Raw genomic sequence first — 23,931 nt, forward strand, 5'->3', positions numbered from 1 at the left:
ACAACGTATAGCAAGGAATTTGCCGTTAATTCCTAGAAATGTTTTGCCGTTTATCAGCAATTCTTCTTTTGGTTAATTTGTTAATGTCAGAGTGGATCACAAAGTTAACCCACGCTTCCATAGAATTCCACGAACGCGCCGCCGTTTGCGCCTGTTAAATTAACGATATATTCCAAGTATTACTGAATCGTTCCCTCGAACTGCAGGGGTTTAAATACGGCTGTATAAGACTCGATAAAACTTGTCCTTTTTGTGCAAATATTACCATGTATGTTTGACATTGATGAATTATAATTGCCCCTAAATCGAAATAAAGGCGACACGAAATTCGCGTTTGTTACTATCTTTTTATGGACACTTTTTACACTTGCGTGTGTACGTATTTTAGGGTCTGTTGCAAGTATGCGAGAACAATGACGCAGTAAATTACGAAACTAAATTACACTATAATGCATGTATAATTACTAACGAGTATACAACATTTCACGAAGGCTATTGAAATGATTTTACATAATCTCATGCTATTATATGTAATTGCTGTACTCTTCGCTTTAACAACTATTCTCTCCAACAACAGTGTATATTGCATTCAAGAGAAGTCTGAAAATTAGACCATGAGCTTATAGACAGACTTAACGCTAACAAATTTCTAAGAGGATCGCTAAAGTAGATTTTAGTCATACTTCAAAAACGACCACCGAAAATCGTATTATATCGGAATTATAGTGTTTTTTAATATATATATATAGTTATATATATATATATAGTTAACATTCGTTTTCATTTTAATTTAGTATAAAACACTAAATTATTTGCAATAAATAGAGCCATGTTTATATAAATTTTCTTGTCACATAAACAATAATTTTTGCGTTAATAAATTATGCATATTCATGATAAATTTTCTAGAAAATAACATTTTAAAAATTCGGAAAAAATATTTCCTGTATGGGAAACTAATTGCTAAGTATTATGAAAAATATGATATTAAAATAAAGTTAAATAAAAAGAAAAAGGGGTGTAATAAATGGGGCGAAGAAGAAGGTAAAATTGTATTTTTTATAATTAAAAATGAAGAAATGGAGAAATGTTTCGGGGAGAGAATTATCCCTTAAATCCTTCCCTTAAATTACGTCCATGGGTAGAGCATAGTTCCAGCTTAACTCGTTCTAGCTGAACTAACAGTTCAGGACTTGCTCTAGTCCAAGCTGTCGTCTTGCAAAACCGCTAAGATTCCATACTTGAACAGTGCCATGGCGACGTAAAATTGCGTACAAAGCTTCTACGATACCAGGGGAACCACCTGGTGATAGTACATATACGACATTTGTTCCGTCGCGGTCGGTGCAGTACTTAACACCGGGCGGAAGAGAAAGTCACGCTGCTGTCTCCTGCCTTTTTCTATGCCGTTGAATACTTTTCGCCTTTCAAGTTTACGGTACTTTAACACGCTTACGAATCGAAGGTGGCATCCAGCGGGATAGAAGCGCTCTTGTAAAGGGAAAAAAGACGCGTGGGCGCGCTTAACTCTTGTTCATCTTGCATCACCGAAGAAGTCGTCAACCGCCCTCTTCGGCAATTTACGACTGTCGGGTGTAAGCCGGTATTTAACGCTAGTAAATCAGGCGGCAATCATTCGAGCGCTATGGACTTTTATGACGGCTAATGATCGACACCGTGCGGGAGATGCATCCGATGCCGCGGCGTCGGCTCTCACACGCATAATTACAAGAGAGATATTTGCATGTATTAGACCGAGATGCATACAATTAAGTCGTGTGTACTCCAGTTAAGTGTGCCTTCGTCTGTAACAGTATGATAGGAATTACCTCGTGTCATTATCGTTTACTTACTGCTATTATGTTATCGGGGATTTCTCGCGTGCATGCACACACGCGATTCCTCATGTCTTCGAGAGGAAATGATGCAAGTTACACGCAGGGTATTTTAGAAATTGCATACTTTAAGTCTATCATAAGGATGATCTTGTTTGTTATTTCTGACGAATCTCTTGGGTCTTTTCCTCCCTGAGCGAAAATTTTACTTTGCGCAAAATTTTTCAAAATTGTTTAACTGTTGGTACACACGATTCGGTTAAACGTATTTTCTACTTAAATATTTATAATGAAATATATTAACATAATGTATAAAGAGAGTATGAAAGAAATTATCGTCATGGACTCTATATATTTACAAGCTTTGATATTTCAGTAAATTCTTTCACACATGTAGTGGGATAAGTAACAGTGCACAAGGATTGGTGTAGCAGGGCGGTACATTTTCAAAAAAAAAAATTAATCGTCGCGCCTCCGCCGTAATGATCCGCGGCTAAAGGCGAGAAATTTCATGCCGAGGTACGAGAATCTCTTCGGCTCGTTCGTCCCGCCAATTAAGAAGAGACACGATATCCAATGCGAGATCTCGCAAGATAACGAAGCTTATTTGCTACACGACGCCGCAACGCGCGGTTTCTCAGCGATCAACGCGACGCGATTTGTCCACTTTTGTTTCCATCTTTCTCGGCCAGTTATGCTAATTTCATCTCTCCCTCTTCTTCTCTCTCCCCAACTGTCAACGATAATATTAGATCATTAAATCGGCGTTGTCCGCGCGCATCCGGTCGCAATCCCGGCCCTCACAGCCGAAGACGAGAAACGGCGAGTTTGGAGGCACGTTTGGCGTGGTATATGCAAATATTTCAGGCTTGTACTTACGTCGTGTTAAGTGATTTTTAAGTAACACGATACCTGCCGCTCGTAGAACATAGCCCGAACATTATCGTGCAATATCTGATGTGAGAAATTCTCTACAGTCTACATAATTCCGATACGTTGAAAAGAAATTCTCGCGTAATTCCTAAATCTTATGCTATTTATTTTATAGAGAAATTTGTAGCGCTATATAATACTATGCCATTATGATTTTATACATTATTAGAAGAATTTCTAACGGTAGAAATCCCATGCATTTCTCTATGTATTATTTATATTATTTGTGTGATATTATATGAATTAGGTTATATAAGATACGTTAGGGGAACTTCAAAATTAAAATGGCAATTTTTTGTTCTTAATAAAGCATTTTATTTGTTTAATAAATTAACTGGATAAAGTCATATGACTCTCTCGTTTTAAAAGTAACACAACTTAAAAAACATGATTTTTAAATTATTATCATGAACGAGTTAAATGTTATCTTATCAATCATCAGAAGTAAATTAATTTTATAAATTATTATTATTTTATAAATTATTACGTTAAAATCGTTACAACTCGAAAAGAATTTTTTTTTAAGAATTTAATATATGATGTTATAAGAATGTATCCTTTTTATTGATATTATTAGATTAATCAATAATTTTCTGTCAAATTAAAAAATAATTTTTTCCTTTCTCTGGAAAACAATTTTTTTTAATTATGTCACTGTTGAAGCAAGAAAACATATTGTTCATACTTTCATATTCTCATTATATATATAGCTCTTAAAGCACGTATGAATAAAATGCCATGTAAAAATAATGTACGAAATATTTTTTTTTTAAACAGCGTAATGCAATAGTGTGTGTTTTTGATTAGCCCAACGATCACGTCCTCGTCGTAATCTCGACGACCTTGAAACTGTGGCTACCACAACATCGGCGAATAACCTCAACTGGCCTCATCCCTGCATCCTTCCTCATCTCCCCTTGCTCGGCCACCAATCTTATCCTACGTTGGCCCGATCTTAAGCACCTTTCACACCGAAAATTTCTATTAAAAGTTTTAAGAGTAAAAGCTGCTTTAACAGTAAAAAGCGAAATACTTTTTGTATGATGTAATAGTAATGCCATGTAGAGGAATTAAAATTTCTAAACATTTTATAAAAATTTTGTTAAATTTTATTAAAATTCGTAAACATTTAACATAAATATTGTAACGAACTAATGTGTATAATAATGTCAAAGCAGTATAGACGTCTGGTAAATTGGTCCTTCGGTAAAAGCATCTTTGTGACTGGTACTCCAACAATTTGTTGGCCGTCAAGTGTAATTGAAAGCTTTCTTCTGGTCCTCTCGATATACCGCATATATATTCAAGACACTTTAACATGCTGAAACAAAGTGCTCTTGCATTGATGAGTGCTTCAGAACAGTGATGAAAAGCAGAATGCTTTGAAGTATAGCATACGTTCTGTAATTTACAGTAAAGTATTTATATAGTAATCACGTGTTAATACAAGACATTATATGTTTTTAAATTCTTCTATTTTCATCGTATTAGCCATTTATTAAATTAGTATATAACTCTTTGACAAAAAAAAGTTGCAAACCTGTAATGTATTCTAAATATTATCTTGCCGCATCCTGAGATAAAAATAAGTACTGCAAGCTTTGTAAATCAGAATTATAGCATTCTGGCGCGAGTATTGTTTCATTATTCCGCAGTCAGACTAATTTCATGTAAGCTTAATCGAAAAACAGATTATACAAGCGCATGTTCGACGCAGAGCATATGAGTTGAGAGAGAATGGTCATAACGTCTTATTATTATCTCGCAGTAAGTGGACTTGTTGACAATCGATTATTTGTAAATTTTAAACATATTCTCAAATTTCAGACTTTTTAGAAATCAAAACGATTGCTAATGGAGTCCGATGTATATTCGTCAGTCATCACGTAACTTCTGTGCGGGCGCGTATATGGGTCAGTGAGACGATCAGCATCGGCGTAACACCCCTTATCGATCGACGACTTATCGAGAGTAAACACGGAAAGACTTCGTAGTACTACTAGAAGATAAGGGATCGTCTACATTGTCGGACGTCCATTCATTCCGCGTCGATGCTTGTTCTAATTAGTAGTCGTCTTTGACTGTGTTGATTAAAGAGAGACGAAGCTTATCATTCGCTTTTGGGTCGACCGGATGTTGTAGAATCATTGTTTTACAATCACTGTTTGCACGGTGTCCTGTGCAGGAGTCGTTATCGATCGATAGGAAAGTTAGTCCTGAATCGAGTTACGATCTGGTCTGCACAGGACGTTGAAGCTATTCACTATTGCGGAAGACATAGAGAGACTGTAGTAAGGGTCTTATATAAGATTCAATATGATTGATTCTCTCTTTGGAAACAATTTCGTGAGCTTTCTGGAACATCTTTCATGTAACTTGAAGTAAGAAAAGCAGAAAGGCTCTTGTAACGTTGTCAAGTTAAAGGAAGTGCATATCCACTTTCTATTTAATAAAATTCATGTCCCCAGCTACGAAGAAGTTTGAAAGAGTAAGGTATCGCAAAATTTTGTGAGGAAATTTTATGAAAACTTGTTGCTCTTTTCACTCTATGGAACTTTTGGTACACTTCGTATATTCTTCTGGGAATAGAGTTTTGTAGAACTTTCTTTCTTCGTGTGCGTCTTGAGACGGGTTCGTTAAATATCTAACACATCCATTTCCTGCACATAATACGCATTACCGTACCTTCCTCAAGAAACGTCAAAATTTACTCTTTAATATTTCACGTAAACGTTGTCATCAGTGACTATCTAAAATATTTATGCTAAGGGAAACCAGGCGTCATTCGTTCACGCGTATTTGTGTAATACGTACGGGGGACGCGAGAAAGCCATTCGCTCGTTGAAAAATATTCTGGTAGCGACGGCAATAACTGGAAGCAATAATTTCTACGACGACTTCGCGACATTCCGGTTTTTTCTCCTTCTTCTTCTTCTCCTCCTCGTACTCACACGCTGGTACACTCTTGAGTGGCCGGCCGGACGACATCGTAGGGGAAGGAATGCAAACACACTACGGAACTGTGTGCGCATTGCTTATGTACCCACGTGGGTGGTTGGCTAAAGTGGGTGGCTGCTTGACCGGCTAGGCCGATCGGTGGGAGTGCTGCTTCAAGTGCCCACTACCCAGTACGCCTGGCAGTAACTTCTGGTTTACCTTTCCTTCGACCTTCGAGATATCGAGCTGAGCTGGCATCTCCCAGAGGAGAACACCATGAGTGTAAATTATTATTATGAATTAATAAATAGCAGAATTTGGGATTAGTTATGATATAAATATAGCTGTACATCTGACAAAATAAATATTTAAATATTTAGAAATTTCAACGGTGTTAAAATTGATAATCTTAGTTTGAAGAATTTAACCTGGAAATTTTCACCTGAGATATTCTTATGTTCCAGCGGCGAAAAAATGTGAATTATTTTAAAATATTGTTTTCTATGGATATTGTTTAACATATTTTTTAATATAATTATTCTTTACAAACCTTTAAGTATCAAAAATTTGCAATAAAAAATTAATACATTAATAAAAATATTTATATTTTTTAGAAATGCTGTCACAATAAGCTATTTAACGTGCTAATTCCGATTTTAATATTCATTTGATTTCTACTCTTTAAAAAAATTGTGGTTAAATCCAAATTCATAATCTCAAATACTGATAAATTGAAAAACAATAAATAATATACATATGTATATTGTTAATAATAACCATTTTAGTTTAGATGTGAAAATATCTCATGTGACTGTTTATGCAAAAAAAAAAACAGGCAGCTATTTCTGGGTTAACAGCTAGAAATACATACACAATTCTGATTTAAAAAATACACATTTCGTTAGACCGTTGGTAGAAAATATAAAACAGCTTACGGTAACTCCACATAACATAATACGACATGACGCGGATTATTTGCCGAATGATTGCGTGACACCGTCGTTGTATCACACTGCTGATACGCGAGCAGCTCGACGGAGCCATTAAAACTTGAGCCATAATAACACTCGGCTTTGCACGCACCTTTTGCACCACGTGGCAGCGATAACGTTTGTGAAAACGCTGCTGCTCAATTTTATGACGCTCGATACAGCGACTTAACAACCGGGAAGATACTGCGATCTGCGAGGAACTCGCAGGAACGATAGTCTTACTTACCTTTGAAACTCCAGTTTTACATAACAATTGCTGTGAGACAATTCGATTATGTGAAGAACATAAGACGATATTTAAAGATATCTCTAATATTCTTATATTATTTCGCCGTATTAATCTCTAATAGTTTCGCCGTAAAATATCGGAATATGTAAGATTAAAACATATAAGATAAAAAAAAAATGTTTTTTTTTTTAAATCTTTTTGTCTGTTCTGCAATTCTTGTGTAAAACTTAGATCTAGATTCGTTTTACTTAGTACCCAGTAAACCCCAACTAATAACATAACATCAATATTATAATTTCATTCTAAACAATACAAATATAATATAACACGTACGTTACGTAATAGTTATATTGTTAAGTGTGAATTAGAATATTAATATTACGTTTTTTTCAGTTGACGTTTACTTATTGTGTCGTTAGTCAACTATTTTCTGTAAACATTTGGTCAGAATCGAGGTCAGAATAGACGATGTCCGTGCACTTGAACAAAATTCTCGATTAATTAAAACACCCGTCTAGCGTGCAAGTTAAAAGCATTTTGGATGACGCAACTCAGGCGCAATCAGCAGTAAGTACGAGCCGATGCGACCTCGTCTCGCGTGGCGTGCATCTTAATTACTTTCGCAAATACACGGCCGCTGTGTGTGCCGGGAGACAAATTGCATTCCACGGCGGCGGGGCCAATCGGCGTGCAATTATGCGACGTCTCATAACTCAGATCTTCTTCCTCCTCGCGGCTCCATTGTCCGCCGTCCTTGCACGACCGGTACCGACACGCTGTCGTCAATGGAGGACTAGTTCCCCTCGAATCTTCCCCGTTTGCACGCGAAGAAACGAGCGCACGTGCAAAGCTCACGTCATGCAAACGACCTCGCGTTAGTACCGTAGGTACGGCGTAGGATGTGCGGTGCTCCTTTTCCGCGTAGGGATATCCTGCGAACTTTTTATTACGTACGCGGTGCGGCGTGGGCGTCGCGTCGTGCCCACGTTCTCCAATGTTCTCCTCGCCGTTCACCACAGTTCTCTGACGCTCTTCAGCTCGCTCTCCGCTGACAGATCGTTGAAATCTTGACGGAAATCTCGGTTGTTTTAAGCCCTCGCATTACGGGTTTTCTCCTCCGGTTCACTTTTACGTACTGTGATATCTGCGAGAGTGCCGTATGTAAAATAAGCGAGTTGAAGACAGTTTTGCCCGAGCCTTTTAATCTTTTATGTTTTATCTGACGTATTCCATTAGCTACACGCACGATGCTATCTTTATTAATTATATTTTTGCATCACAGAGAGTCAGGTTTGTGCCATTACTCATGTCATGTACTTTGACTCGAACTTCGTCGTGACTAATTGCAAACGACAAAGCGCAATATTCGCGACTTATTGTTTAATTCGATTTTTATGTCCTGTCCTACGACTTAGATAGATATCGTCGTTTTCGCTTGAAGAAACTAATTGAAGCAGATAAGACAGCGAGTCACGTTAATCGTTCCAAATGTTACGACGTAAAATCCTATTTTTCTTATCAGATAAAATATATTTAGCGACTTTCTGTCGTTATGAAGCTTCAACGAGGTGCAATAGTCGCGACCGGGAAACCTTATATTTGCCGTAATAGACTCATTGTTCGGTCGTGCACGTGACGCTCATACGTATAAAGCCGGTACGCGAGATTAGCCGCATCGATAAACGGATTAATTAAACACCGAATTAGGACGGATTGCGCGATCCAGCTCTAATTAACTCGGATCGTTAAAGATTGCGATCACGCGGGATCACCTGCGACACCTAATAATACTTCTGACTGTTATCTGCGCCGATATCGTCGTTGACACTTTAACGTGCGACGAATCACACATCCGTTTTGTTACGTAAGCACAAAAGCTACATATATATTGTGCCGCGACAAACATTAATGTCATACTTCGCAGCTTTATAAATTTCAATAATGCTTCGAAACATGTCAATTATGTTTCTATATATATATTTGTAAAATCTTTCGCAATTTCATTCTCATGAATTTTTAAAAATATTTAAAATATTGAAAATATCAAAAGCTATGTTTGTCAAAAAAATTCTCAACCAAATGCATATTTAATATATTTTGAATACTTTAAATTACCGTGCGCGAAAATAGGTTATACTTTTGATGTGCCATTGAAGATTAAAAAATACTACCAAAGATAGATATTTTGCGCCATAATGAATAAAGACAGCATTGATTTAAATGCAAAAATAGATTATATGTGATCAGATTATTTCTGACCACAGATATTGTCGGTTTCAAGTTCACAGTGTAACTTTAGCGACTTCATAAAGTTGAAAGATACTGAAATAGTAATGCTGTTTAATAGTAAATGAAGATACGTTTTTACTGCCAGATACGCTGTTGTAATTTATCTCGGTACAGCTGCGTCAAATGTTCTTATTGAATACGCAAACATAAATGCGCGGCCTTCGCCGCCATCGCTGCGGTAAACTTCGCTAAGACGTTTGCGACAGTCTATGATCTTTCGACCTAAAATTAAACATTATGTATATGACGCATGTGGATAACAATTATTATCGTAATTACTGCCTTGATACGTAAAAGTGGGATAATATAGAGCTCTAAGTTTATGATAAAATAAATTGCTGCGATAAGTCTACCAGACTGTTTAAGTTATTTTTGTAACTGCTCTGTCCGAATACAACTTTTTATCAAATGAAAATGTAACAATAATGGTATTGTGAAAATAATATATAATAATAATAATGTCGTTTTATTTTTGCAATAATCAAAATTAATTGAACTTTTTAAAGAATTATTATTTAATTGACTATATGCCAGTTTGCTTGCGTGTCCACGATCAACCCACCAGAAGAAAATTAATCGATTATGATCTATAGCTATCATGCCGGATGTTCAGTGAATCATGCAACAGCAGCCACAGTGAGCATTATTTATAGAACCTACCTAGTTGTTTTCTAGCAAAATTAGATCATTTCTATATAAAACGTACTGAGATGGAAAGTTCTCCTTTTTCCCTTCTTTTTTTATAAATAATTTAAAAACATTCAGATTTACGTTCGTTTTCTGATCAAATATTATCTTCATCGGTATTGAATTTATTTCGTTCGTTAAAACATACATCTGTCCACCTGTCTCCGAAATCTCCGAAATATATTTACATCAACCGATTGCGTCCGATCGATCACTCTGTTCACATGGCTCGCGAATAACGGAGAACGTCCGAGATTGGAAAAAAAAGTTGAATGCTTCGCTTCGCGTATCCTAATATTGCTACTGCAAGGCAGCTTTTTATACTTCCAGCTGAACGGGAAATGGGAAACCTTCCCTTCTCAATCCGTCGTATCCTTGCATATCGTGAACATTGGTTACGCAAGCGGGGGTAGCAAACTCCAGTGGTTGCAGCCGTAGCAGAAATCCCCTTTGCGGTTTCCGTCTCGGTCGGTCCCCGGTTCCCACTCTCTCAGTGAGCGGTTTTACGATGTCGGTACGACACGGCGAAGACGAAGAGCACGCCGAGGTGCTCACGGCGAACGGCACATGCGACGCACGTCTCTCTCGCGGTGACTCGTGAGCGTGGATCGTGAGTCGTGAGTGCCTCGTCCGTCGTGCGCGCAACAGCTTACAGCGGCCAGTCGGCGTACGTGCACACGTGTGAGCGCACGTACGCCAAGCGTACGCGAGCGCGCGTGAGAAATACGGATATAGGGATAGGGAGAGATCCCGAAAGAATTCAGACACGTTTCGAACGTTGCGAGACAGTGAACAGTGTTTATGGCGAATTAAAGGGATTTTTTTCAATAAAATTGTTTTAACATTTTATTTCTCGAAACATTTCTCTGGATCAAATTCATCTCTTATCTTGTCTCGACGTAAAGTTCATGTCTTGTTGATGTTGTGGTATTAGTGTTTGTGAATAAATTTTTGAAATTAGATGGTTCAAAGTGTTGTGTACGCGAGAGTGAGTTACGCTGTAAATAAAGGGTTTTTTTAAATCTACTATGTGGAGTTTGCGAGATATGAGAATTTTGGAGTATTTAAAGATTCTTGATTATATCTCTTTTTATGATTATTTTTTAATTCATTATAAAATCACATACATATCTGTGTTTTGAAATATTTACATCATATAATATCAACTTAAATAAAAAGAAAATATATATCAGTTAAAAATATCTCGATAATTACTGCTAACATTTTATCTATTTAATAAATTATATATTATTTTACATTAATAATATAATAAAAAATTTGCAAATCAGGAACAGTCAATAATGATTAAATACGCATTACCTAAAATAATTTTTTTTAATACCGGATTTCTCTTTTACGTAAAATCAATTTGATGCACCTGCTTTTCTCTAAAATGAATAAATGAATAAAAGATTTCGAGAGTTTATATTGATAGTAGAGGGATTTCGATACTCATTTCCATTCGGTAATTGTCTACCCTATTTACCTTGCATATCGATTTGTGCATTTGGACCGAATAATATCATATATCACATTCTCGCGGTGTAAAGTTTATAAGCTTAAAAGCGCATATTAATAAGTTTCTTACAAATGTTATTGTCGAGTTATGCTCACTCAAATGTCTCGGTTGAATCGCATATTGATTTTTTGTATGTAATAAAAAATATATATAGCCGCCAGATATATGTATATGTCGCCTGATTGCGCATGTTATGACGTAAAGTGCAAAGGGCGATATAATTATATAAACATTTGTATGTCCGTTATGAGATAAATTGTGGTTGAAACTGACAAATCAAAAAGAAATGTAATCCGATTACATCTGGCTGGTTATCGCCCGACAGAATTATGCATTCAGCCATACTTCAATGCTGATGCGTAACAGACGCGTGGGCGTTGACGATCTTGAATTACTGTTGAGAGACGTTATTATCCTAGGTGGAAGTTATTGGTCCATGAAACTCGTGTTTCGCGCTTTGAAATTTAATTATAAACGATAGTGCAACATTTAACCTTGTTATTTAAAACGTTGACTTTTTATGCAGCGTAAGATCGTTTCGTATTATTTGGTGTACCAAAGCCTGGAATCTCAAAATTTTGAATGGCAATAAGTATCCAACAAATTTCTGTTTGATAATAACATTAGCGATTTTATGAGAAATGAGAATAATATTTTTATTATAACTTTTTATTATAAAAATTTCTTATAACTTTATTATTAAATTTATTATTTATTATAATGCATAAAAGATAAATTATATAATAAAATAAAATAAATTTTTTCTCTCTCTCTCTCTCTACTAATTTAATTACTTATAACAGAACTTAATGTGCTTAATTTTCTAAATAGAATTGTACACCATGAGACTGAATACGTTTGTTCATTTTAAATTTCTGAAAAATCGAGAACTTTGTTACGATAGTATCTCGCATAAAGAAAAAGTATAGAGGCTTCTTTATTCATGCCTGCTTTACGCGTGATCATTCTCACGTGTTTCAGCGACACGTAGCATAAGTTAGTAGCAATGCGTGAGAGCGATGATTGTTTGCTCATCTTACGTCATAAATGGTATTACCTGCCGCTGCATAATGGAGATAATAACAATGATAATAATGCAGTTCCGATTGCAAAATGTTTCCCCGTTGTATAATTTATTAAAATTATCGTGGAAATTACGTTCCACAAATTTGGGGAAATATTTTACGCGGAATATGTCACCGTTCACTGTGCTCGTGTCTGACCTTTCTGGGCCACCCGAGTCATCAATTGACCTTTTCGTTACTAATGTCCCGGCGAAACGTAATACTGCTGGGACAGAAACGACCTATATATTATTGTGTTTCTATCGGGATGTATTATATGTATTACAAATTACAAGCATAGACAATTCTATAATCTTTACACACTAACAAATTGATGACAAATTATTGAGTCGTAAAAAAATCTTTTCAAAGTAAAGTAGAGACATCTGAAAACGTGATAAATCCGCATTCAAGCATTTTGTTCATCATCGAGATGCAATCAATTCTATTTCCTAATTAATGTAAACAACTCCATCCACACACATGAAATACACAATTTCGCGGCGAAATAATAATTTACTATGCTGTTGTCATGTTTCAGCGAGATATTGACGATAATCTCGTAGCATTAAATCGCTGTAGCACTTTGTCCCGTCGCGTCATGTTGCGTCGTGTCCTGCGATAGAATCGACACCCTCATTTAAACACGGCAATACGATATTTCGCTCTCATGTGGAGTGTCATGTCCCGAGCGTTGTACCGTCGCAAAGCAACGGTGGAAATTGTACTGTTTATTGTTGGCCCGGATAAATATTGCGCGCACATATCTGTTCTGTAAAAGCACGCCGATAGCACGCCGTGAGAAACGGTATCCAAGGTGTAGTATCCCTTGGCCAATGTGCTCGCGAAACGTGCACGGCCCGATCGCTTAAACTCTTCGCTTAAAGAGAAGACTTCGTAGCACGAGCACGAAACGGTGCAGACGTGTAACCTGAATTTCTTTCGTGAACAAACGGCGACAGCGAGAACGGCCGCGCGCATAGCTCGGACTCGGAGTTGATGTGGACATTGAGGTTTTGCTCGTAAGTCCGTAGCTCGTAATTCCCCACCCGGGCTCGTTTGCTCAGGAAATGGAAGATCTCCGCTCGCAATTTTCGGTCTAACAAAGAGTGATACACTGGGTTTATCTCCGTTAGCTGCTGTCATAAAGAGAGACTCACTTTATTTCTAATTCTAAACTTGTCCTTTTACTATTATTTATGATATATCGCGTAAACATTTAGATACGAAACTAAATAATTTTACCGCTTAATATCGCTTCCTTCCATTTTTAATTCTGGAAAAGAAAATACCGTGAGAGAATTTATCGATTATCGTTTAAGTTCAAACTATTTCAATAACATTAATGGAAGCTTCGATTTTTTTTATCGACATCCATTTTGTTTTTGAACGACGATTAATCTCTTTTAATCCCAGTTTTACACAAAACATTTCCGTTTCTATTTCATTTCTCCAATGTTACAGGTAGGAACAAAATTTTTTACACAGTTATTTGCATTTCACTGGTGCACTGCACAGTCGAGAATATCCGGGATTACAATGCATTCAGTCGGCGAAAAAAGGGAGAAGCGTTCCTCTGTTAAATCGGAGCTGTACAAACGTCGAGGTTGCGCTGCCGGTATAATCTCGATCTTGCGCGCCAGGTCGTTTATCCTCCCCGAAGCGATGCTGCGGAGGAGAGGAGTCATCTGGCTTCGTTCTTCCTCGCGTGGTCTACCGCGTCTGTGTGTACTTTAGAGCACACTGTCGTCGGTCGTTCGAAAACTGACAACAGAAAGTCCTCTCTCTCTCTCTAGTTAACTTTAGAGGAAAAATAATTTCGCGCGATACAAGGATTTTGAATAATATTTTAATTTACTGATTTACGTCGCACTGAATTCTATAAAAAAAACTTTTTTAATATGCTGCTGCGAAATTATGGAATAAAATTTCCTTTGATGTTAGAAATGAATCCTCTCTCCTCATCTTTTAATATAAACTGTATGATTATCTACAATCATCGATGTCCAAAGCGTTAAGCATATTGGTTAATTACTCTTTTCTTGCTAGGTTTCTTTTATTTTATTTAATTCTTTTTCTCTCCTTTTTTTTGTAATTTTTTGTACATACCTTTTTATATTTTTTAACAATTAAGAATTTCATGAAAGTCTTACTTTAATGTTTTCTTTTTTAATTATATTTTTGTTTTTAAACGCTTGGGAAAATTTATTCTGAGGACGCTAAATAAATGGCGACTTCTTTCTCTTTCTCTCTGTCGACATATTAGAGGTAACTCCGGACAATCGGGACTTTTATAATGTTCGCTCCCTTCAATTGTCTAACGAACTAAAGCCGGTGACAGAGAAATGCAAAGGTCGTGTCATCTCGTGAAAGATCTCCGCGTTGGTAACGACAACGAATAGCAGATATTAAACCAGATAAGTCGCTTGAATAGTTTCGCGAGAAGTGTTTACGTCGGACTAAACATATCGTTGGTTATTACAGCTCGCAGCGCGAGGGGATGTGCTGCTAGTCGGGATGAAAAGTCATGAGAGATTACCTTGGCTGCAAAAGGCTAGAAGTGACATCTTTCCAAGTGCATTGGGCGTGCAGTGTGTCATTTACGCGCCACGAAAGATAGGCGGATAGTCGGTTTAATGCACTGAACGCGAGCAATAATCCTTCGAGTCATTTGGTCTGAAGTTACGACCGGAGCTTCGCGCGTCGCGATGAAGAGATGGTAAACGAAATTGTGGAACACAATTACCGTTGCGAACGCGAGCAGAACGCATTGCGAATTCTCACAGGAAACGGTGACTTTTACTACTATTATTATCATCGCCGGGCATAATTCATAATTCGCGTTTGTCTACGCAATAGAGTGCGTGGAGTCGGGGAACATTTATTAGCCTCCCTCCGATGATTGGGGGACTGCTGGGAACCCGCGGTCGACTCAACATTTTCGCATTAACATTAACCCGCGAGATTAATGGTACGCGGAAATCCTCGTGGAACGCTGGAAAGAAACCAAGAGATCGTAATCGGTCAGATCGAAGACCGGAGTGTGTCGTGAGAACATCGCCGCGGCCGTTCTCCGTCGTTGTCATCGAGAAACCGTACACATTTTGTGCACTCGATACATCGATATCTCTGTAACAGCACGAAATCCAGTACGCGCTTGAAACGCGATACACCGCTAATAAAAGTGCCGATCGAAGAGAAAAAGCAATGAGCCTTTGGTCATTTGGCGTAGATGTTAGGTTTCAAGGATATGGGTTCGAACAAATGGAGGCTTTCCTGCGGGCTATGTGCTCGAACCCGTAAAACCATTTATAGTTCATGGCAAAGATACTTTTTTTGGTAAACTTTTGTATTTTCGTTTTTCTCAATGGGACTCGAATCGATTTAAAAGCGATAGTTCCAGAAAAAGGAAATATAAATCGATGGACATTGTGCATCAAAGTTATAAAATGCAATTTTTTTGAAGTAAATTATATTCTTTTGAATTAAGTTTGGCATGATAAATATGCTGTCTTAAGTGAATTAATTTTAGTAATAGTCTTTTCGATGATTAATGATGCTAACCTTTCTGTTGAATAAGCAGTTTTTTATCTCTAGAAGAATTACTATGGTCGGATATTAAGTATTCAAAGTCCCTCTTATTTCGAAAGAGAGAAATATGTCAATGCGCTACGAGTGAACACGTGAGACGAATTGATGTCGTTTTCAAAGTTCTTGAAAGGATTCCGTGGTTTATCGGCGAAGTCACGCGAATTCGAGGCGTGGATTTGTACGTCGAAGTCAGAACGCGAGGAAAATATTACTACGGGTTTGCCGAATGGGCCAATAAATCTTCATGCTTAATATTGTCGGCACGAAAAGTACTGCCAGCTTTCAACTATCAGCGTCAGTAATTATCGAGATATTACATATGAATTATTTCTAATTAAAGATATTTGTTCTACTATATAACATTTTCTATACCGAACGAATTTTCTCTCAACTTATCGAATGCTTGGCTAAATGTAATACAATATTCTCTAATTAGATTCGTTTATTAATAATAATGATGTGTTACAGTAATATTAAAATATTAACTGTAATCTTAGCTGTACAATTTAAAAATCATAATATTATTATTAAATTATTATTTTGATAAAAAAAATGGAATCAATGAAAATTCCAGTAAAAAGTCGGATGCGACGTACCATGTGTCAATGTAATTTCGTATGAATCGCTTTGGACACACGTTCCAGTCGAATAAAGACTCTGAGCAGCGACGATGAATGATGGACCGACGTGACCGGTTGGTGCAACGACGACGTCCCCGACGATGAAGAGTGCAGAACCGGCCGCGCGTCGTCGTGGCCATTATCGCGCGACCTTCTCTCGCACTTTGCTGCGCGTCATCGACTATTTATGTGTCTAAGAAAGAGCTTTCGAGAACACCCACAGAAACAAGAGAGAGAGAACGGAGCACAGCTCGTGACGTTTGAAGGAGCGAAGGGAAAGGGAGCTCTCCTCTCGTCTTCGATCCTTCTTCTTGTTCGCTCTCTTCCGCGCAGCGTCGAGATAAAGAGACGTCGGGGAAGTTCGACGTGAGGAATGCCCGCGGGATGAAGGCCAAGATACCACGGAAAGAACTGGACGACCTCTTCGACGAGGTACGCGGTAAGATCGCTCGATAGGAGATGCACCGCGGCATCGAATCCGAAGGGACTTCAATTCGGCGCGCGATCGCTTCCTCCTCGACGCGCCTCGCGATTTTTGCGATCGCGCCGATTAGTCCTCGCAGCATCGTCGCTCGAAGACGGACGAGGCCGATTGGCATGCCAACACTTCGTCGGCCCATCAAGCGTGTTTGATTTTAATGACGCGAGAATAACGAACGCGTCATGACGTGGCTCTTGAGGGGACGATGAAGAGAGAGTGCCACCTTCTCTTTTGAATATGATAAATATTTCATACTTTCTTCTCGTCTCCAGATCTTCTAACTTTCTTTTTTAATTGGTACTACTCGATGAAATGATTTAAATTGAAATAAATGGCGGTTCATTAAAAATGTTCATTAAAAATGTTCAGGTCATTTATGACGATGCTGATTCAAATATAGTCGAGGTCGATCAGGAATGATACCTTTTTTTTTTGGTATAAATATATTGTTTTTGTGTAAATATATTTCATACTTTCTTCTCGTTTTTCTAACTTTCTTGTCTTTTAATATTGTATTATTCATTGAAATTATTTAAATTAAAACGAATGGCATTTCATTAAAAACGTTCAGGTTACTGATCACAACGTTAATCGTTCAGGCATGGATGAATTTAGGAATGACAGCATTTTTTTGATGGAATAATATTGAAAAGTGCAAACCGAAAGATATGAGATATGACAACGAGATTCACCGCGATCCCACTTGTCAGCACGCTTCGAATTACAGTGAGATTCCAAGAACTTCTCGATGCATCCGCAAAACCTCAACACTAGAAAAGAGGCGTGTCGTCTCGGTTATCGGATAACGTTGCGCTCCATACACCGACGTACACCGCTGCGAAACTCGCGCGCGCTCGCTTTCACGCTCCGACAGACACTTGATCCTGAAAAATTTCGCGAAGCGTTTAATTCGCGAGAGAACGATGTCGCACACGCAAACGAGATGATGTCGCTCCTCCGCGTCGTAACGGGCAACAAAAAGCGGAACTACGCCGCGTTACATTACCGCCGCGATGCAATCAATTTCCACCGCGTGTGCTCACATGGGGATTACATGATAGATAACAGTCAATCTTCTCGTGTGATCGCGATAAGTAATTCAGCAGAGGAAGAAAGGTCTGATAATGAAAGATCTTTTTCTGCCAATAAATAACGTGTAATAATTCAATCGTGATTATTATTTTAAATAAGATGTACTGTAAGTGCAAAAGATATTCGTACAAACAAAATATTTTTTTAAAAAACCTTATTTAATTTTTTGCTGATTAATTAACAATTTATTTATAAATAATAAAATATATTCTCTCTATGTTTCTCCAAATTATGTATACTAAAAAGATGTGTTTCAATTATAAAAAATACATCATCTTAATAATAAGTGAAAATTAAAAATTGTATTGTTTGGATAACTTGTGATGTATATCTTGACGAAGTAATTTTATTAAATTAAAATCAGTCGTGGGAAAATTGTCTACTTTGAATTATATTTATGAATTATATTGATTATAATTGCTCTTTTGTAAGATAACTGTAAATTATTTGTTGACAACGAATATCATTAAATTGAAAATTATTTTGTCGATGATTTTTTAAATATTATTATAATGAAGGACGACATATTCGTTTAAATTGCAACTGTAATTAATTGAAATATTAAATTACAAGCGGAAAAAGCGAGAAATTTATCTACTTTAAATTATATTCATAAATTATATTGATATATGCTTTCTTGTATTGTGAGATGACTATAAACTGTTTATTGATAATGAATGGCGTTAAATTGAAAATTATGAGTGCTTCTTTAATATTATTGTAATGAATGGCAACACCTTCATTTTAATTGCAATTGCATTTAATTGAAGTTTTAAATTACAGGCGGAGAAAGCTCCATTGGTTACGTTATCTGTGAATCTAAATGATTCTGCAATATAAACAGCACAGTTTTTGCTACGTCACGGTACGGACCATACGATTCATTATGAACAACCGCGTCGGAAGAGAGTTTTGTTTCGCAACATTGCGCTTTATCCTCTATAAATCGTGATTTAACTGAAGCGCTATTTAAACCGCGCTTTTGTTTACGATGAAAACGATCGCGCTTCGCGCGCGCGTTCCGTTCAATCCGTTGTATCGTATCCGGTAGTCTCGACCTCCACGTAGATCGTCCGAATCGCCACGTGAATGCCACGGACTGTATCTGACGATCTCGATCGTGCTGGATCACTCTCAGTGCAGCGTCATGAAAGACGCAGGCTAAATCACAGTGGCCCGTTAGTCTCGATCATTCATGTTTATGTGAGCACACATGATCGGCGTGGCACGCACACAAAAGCCTCCCCATTCGATAATTCCTTTATATTAATTTTTATTATTTTTTACATAAATTTTATGTCGAGAAAGTCATACATTTTTTCCCCACGTATAAGATACCATAAATCGCATTTGTAACAGAAATTTCGTGAAATTCGCTTCATCTGAATTTACATTTAATCTTATGTCGAGAAAGTTATAAATTTTTTCCCACATATAAGATACCATAAATTGCATTTGCAACAGAAATTTCATGAAATTTGCGTTATCTGAATTTATATTTAATCTCAATTTTCGGCACATTTACATTGTTGTGTTTTCATAAAATTGGTATTAAAAATTATGAATATAAAATATGATAATATAAATATATGCGTTCTCTCTTAATTTTATTAATACGTTTATTATTATTGTATTATTTATGAATATAAACTAATAATATACACACATACAAATATATGCGTTGCACTTAATTCTACTAATAAGTTCGTTATTATTATATTACATTATTTATCGTGTGCGTTGTATAATATCTGCAGTAATTTCTAATAATTGCAAAAAGAAGCTTATCACGGTAGACAATATAAAATTGTTCCCAAAAACTAAACGTTTTTAAAAAAAACTCGAGAGTTTTTCAGCCACTATATATACATGGCTGTCCAAACACCAACTGTTTTGTCAATTCATTCTGCGAGTGTCACTTTGACCGACACGTGCACGCGGCCGTAGATTTAATATCGCGCAGGGTGCGCGGTAAGAAGAGCTTCCAAAAAAATGCATCCTTTAATCGCGGCGTGCAATCTGCCGGAGATTACACGACGTGAGATATTATTATATACAATGTGGCCGCGATTGCGAGGGGAATGCCGTAGCGGATGTAAATTAGCCTCATTCCTCGCGAAATTAATTCCGAGACCATGGCAGTCGGGCGCGCCGATTTGACATGGGTGAAAAATTTTAGATTGACTCCCCGTAATTCGCCGACATGCTCGCACTCGCGAAGTCTCGGGGTCTTAAAAAGGCAGCGTCGCGATTGGCAGGCACGGGCCACGCAGGTTCGAAACACGCTTTACTTGAGAGATTCCGCTTGTACTCCGGTCCCTATTATACTCCCCCGACGTTAATTGCTATTACAGTAAGGCGTTGCATAAGCGCAATTATCGCATCCGCGAGTAACGCCGTTCTTGAAGGATCGCACACACGCGTGCACGCAATCTTTCGTAGTTCGGCCATGGGTTCTACGAACTTCTACACCAAGCAGCCATCAACTTGTCATCTTGACAGCCACTATAGAATTATTAATTGCGGCGGATACACGTCGTAGTATGCGACTGACACATATATTTTCTCATTTGATATATTAAGTTACGTACTTTAAATAATATCGCGATACATACAATATAAAAAGAGAACTGCCATATATACGTGATATAGAAAAGGGAAAAATAAATCAATCGACTATTTTTAGCCATTATTTTTTTAACCATAGATTTCAGTTCGTTAGCATTTAACTCGACTTCCATTTTAAGTTTCTATTTATGATTATTATTTTTAATTTGATACGTGTAGGTTTGATTGATATCATTACATTTACAGGGTGATATGAAACTAGATACCTAACGGTATTTCAGATTAACGTAAAATTGAGCAGGGAATGTGACCTTATTTACGGCAATCGTGTAGGCTGGCTATTCTAATTAGACTTGTCGAATCGGCGGAGCGAAGCGATCGGTCTCGATACAATTGTCTAGAGGCAAATATCCGAGACTAATCGAACTGTGTCATCTGATGATATGACGCGTATGCGGGCGATCTAGTTCTTCAAGGATACAAGTGTTCAACAGCGCGTTAGAGAGAAGCATATTAATTGCCGTGAAATAGCACGCGTTTACAAGCAAAGAAACATTATATTCCGATAAAAGGAAACATCGCGGTGAATATATTTCAAATGATATGCTGCTTAATTATCCTTTTTTTTTAGTATTTAAGAATTACTCTTAAAATAATACGTTTTAAATATTTTGTTATTAAAAATTGCAAGAAACTACGTTTGTCTTAATCAGAAAATAAAGCGACCGACGTATATTCCTAATTACTTGGAAAACGTTTCATTTTATCTCTAACATCTCGTCTTATAAGATCTTTAGTATAAAATTATGCATTTTTTGCTCTTTAGGGCGCGCGGTTCCGAGACACGTCGCAGCAAATTCATAAACAATGGCAAGCCGATCCAGCAAGGGCATTTCCAACGGTTGGTGGCGTCACTACAAATTCACCTTCGCCAGCATCGGGAGAGCTCTCTACGCCAAATTCCACTCCCAGCCCAAGTCCTAGTCCGACTAATCATCAAATTACGGTGAGTACCTATTGCTAATTATATTAAGGATGCAATGCAATGTAGATATACTATTGCAATTTAATGTTAGGTAATATGCAAGATTCAATCAAATAACAAATAATACAGGACTCTTAGTTTTTTAAAATACAACACAAAGAAGTGTAGAGCATATAAGAGTCAACACAATTAATTATAAATGCAAGAACTGTAATATGATATATAAAATATATAAAAAAAATTCTATAACACATTGTAAAACACATTACATGTTTTGGCTCTTGGAGATTATCTGAGGATGGCTCAATCCAAGAGCCGAAACATGTAATGTAATGTGTTTTATAATGTGTTATGTTATATGTTTTACAATATGTTATTTATAGAATTTTTTAAATGCATATCATATTACAGTTCTTGCATTTATAATTAATTACGTTGACTCTTATATGCAAGATTAAATTGCAAAAATAGAATAACGCACGTAATTTTTTAAATAATGTGACGCCAATATAATTTGTTCAGATTATTAGGAAATAGGAATTTATTTACAAGAATATTTGTAAATATTTTTGTATATTTATATTTCTGAAAAATATTTACTAATTAATACTAGCATTTTAATTGCACCATATTTACATTGAGAAAAATGTTCTGATTAAACCAACAAAAGGGCTCAGTAAGAACAATGGAATCAAACAGAATTTTTAATTGTTAACTAGAAATTTTATTTATTCTCCAAACCAAAATGCTATTCTTGTGGCTATTTTCTTGGTTTAATTAGAACGTTTTTTTCAGTAATCTTACAAATGCATATAGACAGAATTAATGGCATATTAGAAATTTGAAGGTGTAATTTAAAATTGGAACGGAATTTTCTTCGCAATGCTTTACTATCTTGGCGTATATCATTCTCCCAATCTCGCGTACCTCCACCGTGAAATCACGAGAGCGACATTTTGCGATTCCACCTGAGCTCGTGGCACTCTGTACCTCACGAAAGGTAACGAGAAACAATTTCTTCCGACACGACCGCATCGTGCAAAATGTTGAGCTGTAAGTCGCGCAGCGGGATGTGTGCGGCCCAGCGACATTTTCCTCGAAAGGCCAATAAACTTTTATCTCGCTTATACTCGAAATGCGAAGCGTCGTTGTGTCTTTTTGCGGTGCAAGTTTCGTGCAAGTATAGGCTCCGCGTAAGTGCGCCGAGTCGGGCTCTCAAATCCTTTGGGATACATCAACCACCATTTGAGATTCCGTCGTCCATGTAGGTCAGGGATTGAGGCACTGCTCAGCTTTTGCAGAGCGCGATACAAACGTGATATACACGTGGAGCACGTTCAATGTGCATTTTGCATGCATTCAATATTGTAGAGCCGACCAGCAGACAACGCGCGACAGTTGCATTTGGAACATTTTTGGTTTAAAAATTTGAGTTTTTCATAAAAGAAATTACTTATAATAAACTTTGACGTGACTTTCCAATAGCGTATTCGCGAAATTACTTTTGGCAATATCTTGGGAATTTATTCTACAATTTTTCACAGATTTTTTCCGATTTGATATTAATGCGTATTGACACGAACGCAAGATGCATATTTCAGTTTGAGTCGAGAAGCTTTCAAAAAAGCCATCTATGATTCTCGAAAAATAAGGAATTTCAAAGCTGTGCGCGCGAAGAAATTTTGCTCTTTCTTTGGTATCAATTCTATGTGTTGCTATAGCGATGCTTGCGTCACTACAGAAGACTGCACGTATATGTACCGCGGCGCATATAGGTTTACGCACAGCATTGTTCCCGTGAGACTATCGGTATGCAAGCCGTACATCCAATTGAACCGGTCCAACAGTCGAGGGGGTGGTTACCCCTGACGATGGTACCATTGTGCTCGCGCTGTGGGATCTAGTTCTGGGTCAGCGTGGCTTAATGAGAAACTATCGGGCTTATATATACGTGGCTACCGCGGCGTACTCGTTATGCAAAACTCGCACATAAATTGAATTTCTCCTGGCGACGCGAGTTTGTCTTTTATGGAATTAAGTCCCGCCCGTCGTGCCGAGAAGAGAATGTTTGACGTGACGTTTGGGGATTAAGGTCGTCCCCTATTCGCG

General features: G+C 37.2%; 1 protein-coding gene across 7 annotated transcripts in view; it reads left to right on the top strand.

Moving 5' to 3' along the window:
- Window positions 1-23,931, top strand: part of by (focal adhesion protein tensin) — a 200,813-nt gene that overhangs the window by 105,202 nt on the left and 71,680 nt on the right. For 6 of the 7 annotated variants that reach the window (XM_018521192.1, XM_018521194.1, XM_018521195.1 and 3 more), the window contains one exon: window positions 21,664-21,843. In XM_018521192.1, the coding sequence (XP_018376694.1) occupies window positions 21,664-21,843 (180 nt within the window). Of the gene's footprint in view, window positions 1-16,671; window positions 17,129-21,663; window positions 21,844-23,931 lie in introns of those variants that run through there. The other variant, XM_018521196.1, reaches the window with a different exon arrangement.

This window comes from Trachymyrmex cornetzi, unplaced genomic scaffold (genome assembly GCF_001594075.2).
Source record: "Trachymyrmex cornetzi isolate Tcor2-1 unplaced genomic scaffold, Tcor1.1 scaffold97, whole genome shotgun sequence".
In the NCBI taxonomy this organism is placed as follows: Eukaryota; Metazoa; Arthropoda; class Insecta; order Hymenoptera; family Formicidae; genus Trachymyrmex; species Trachymyrmex cornetzi.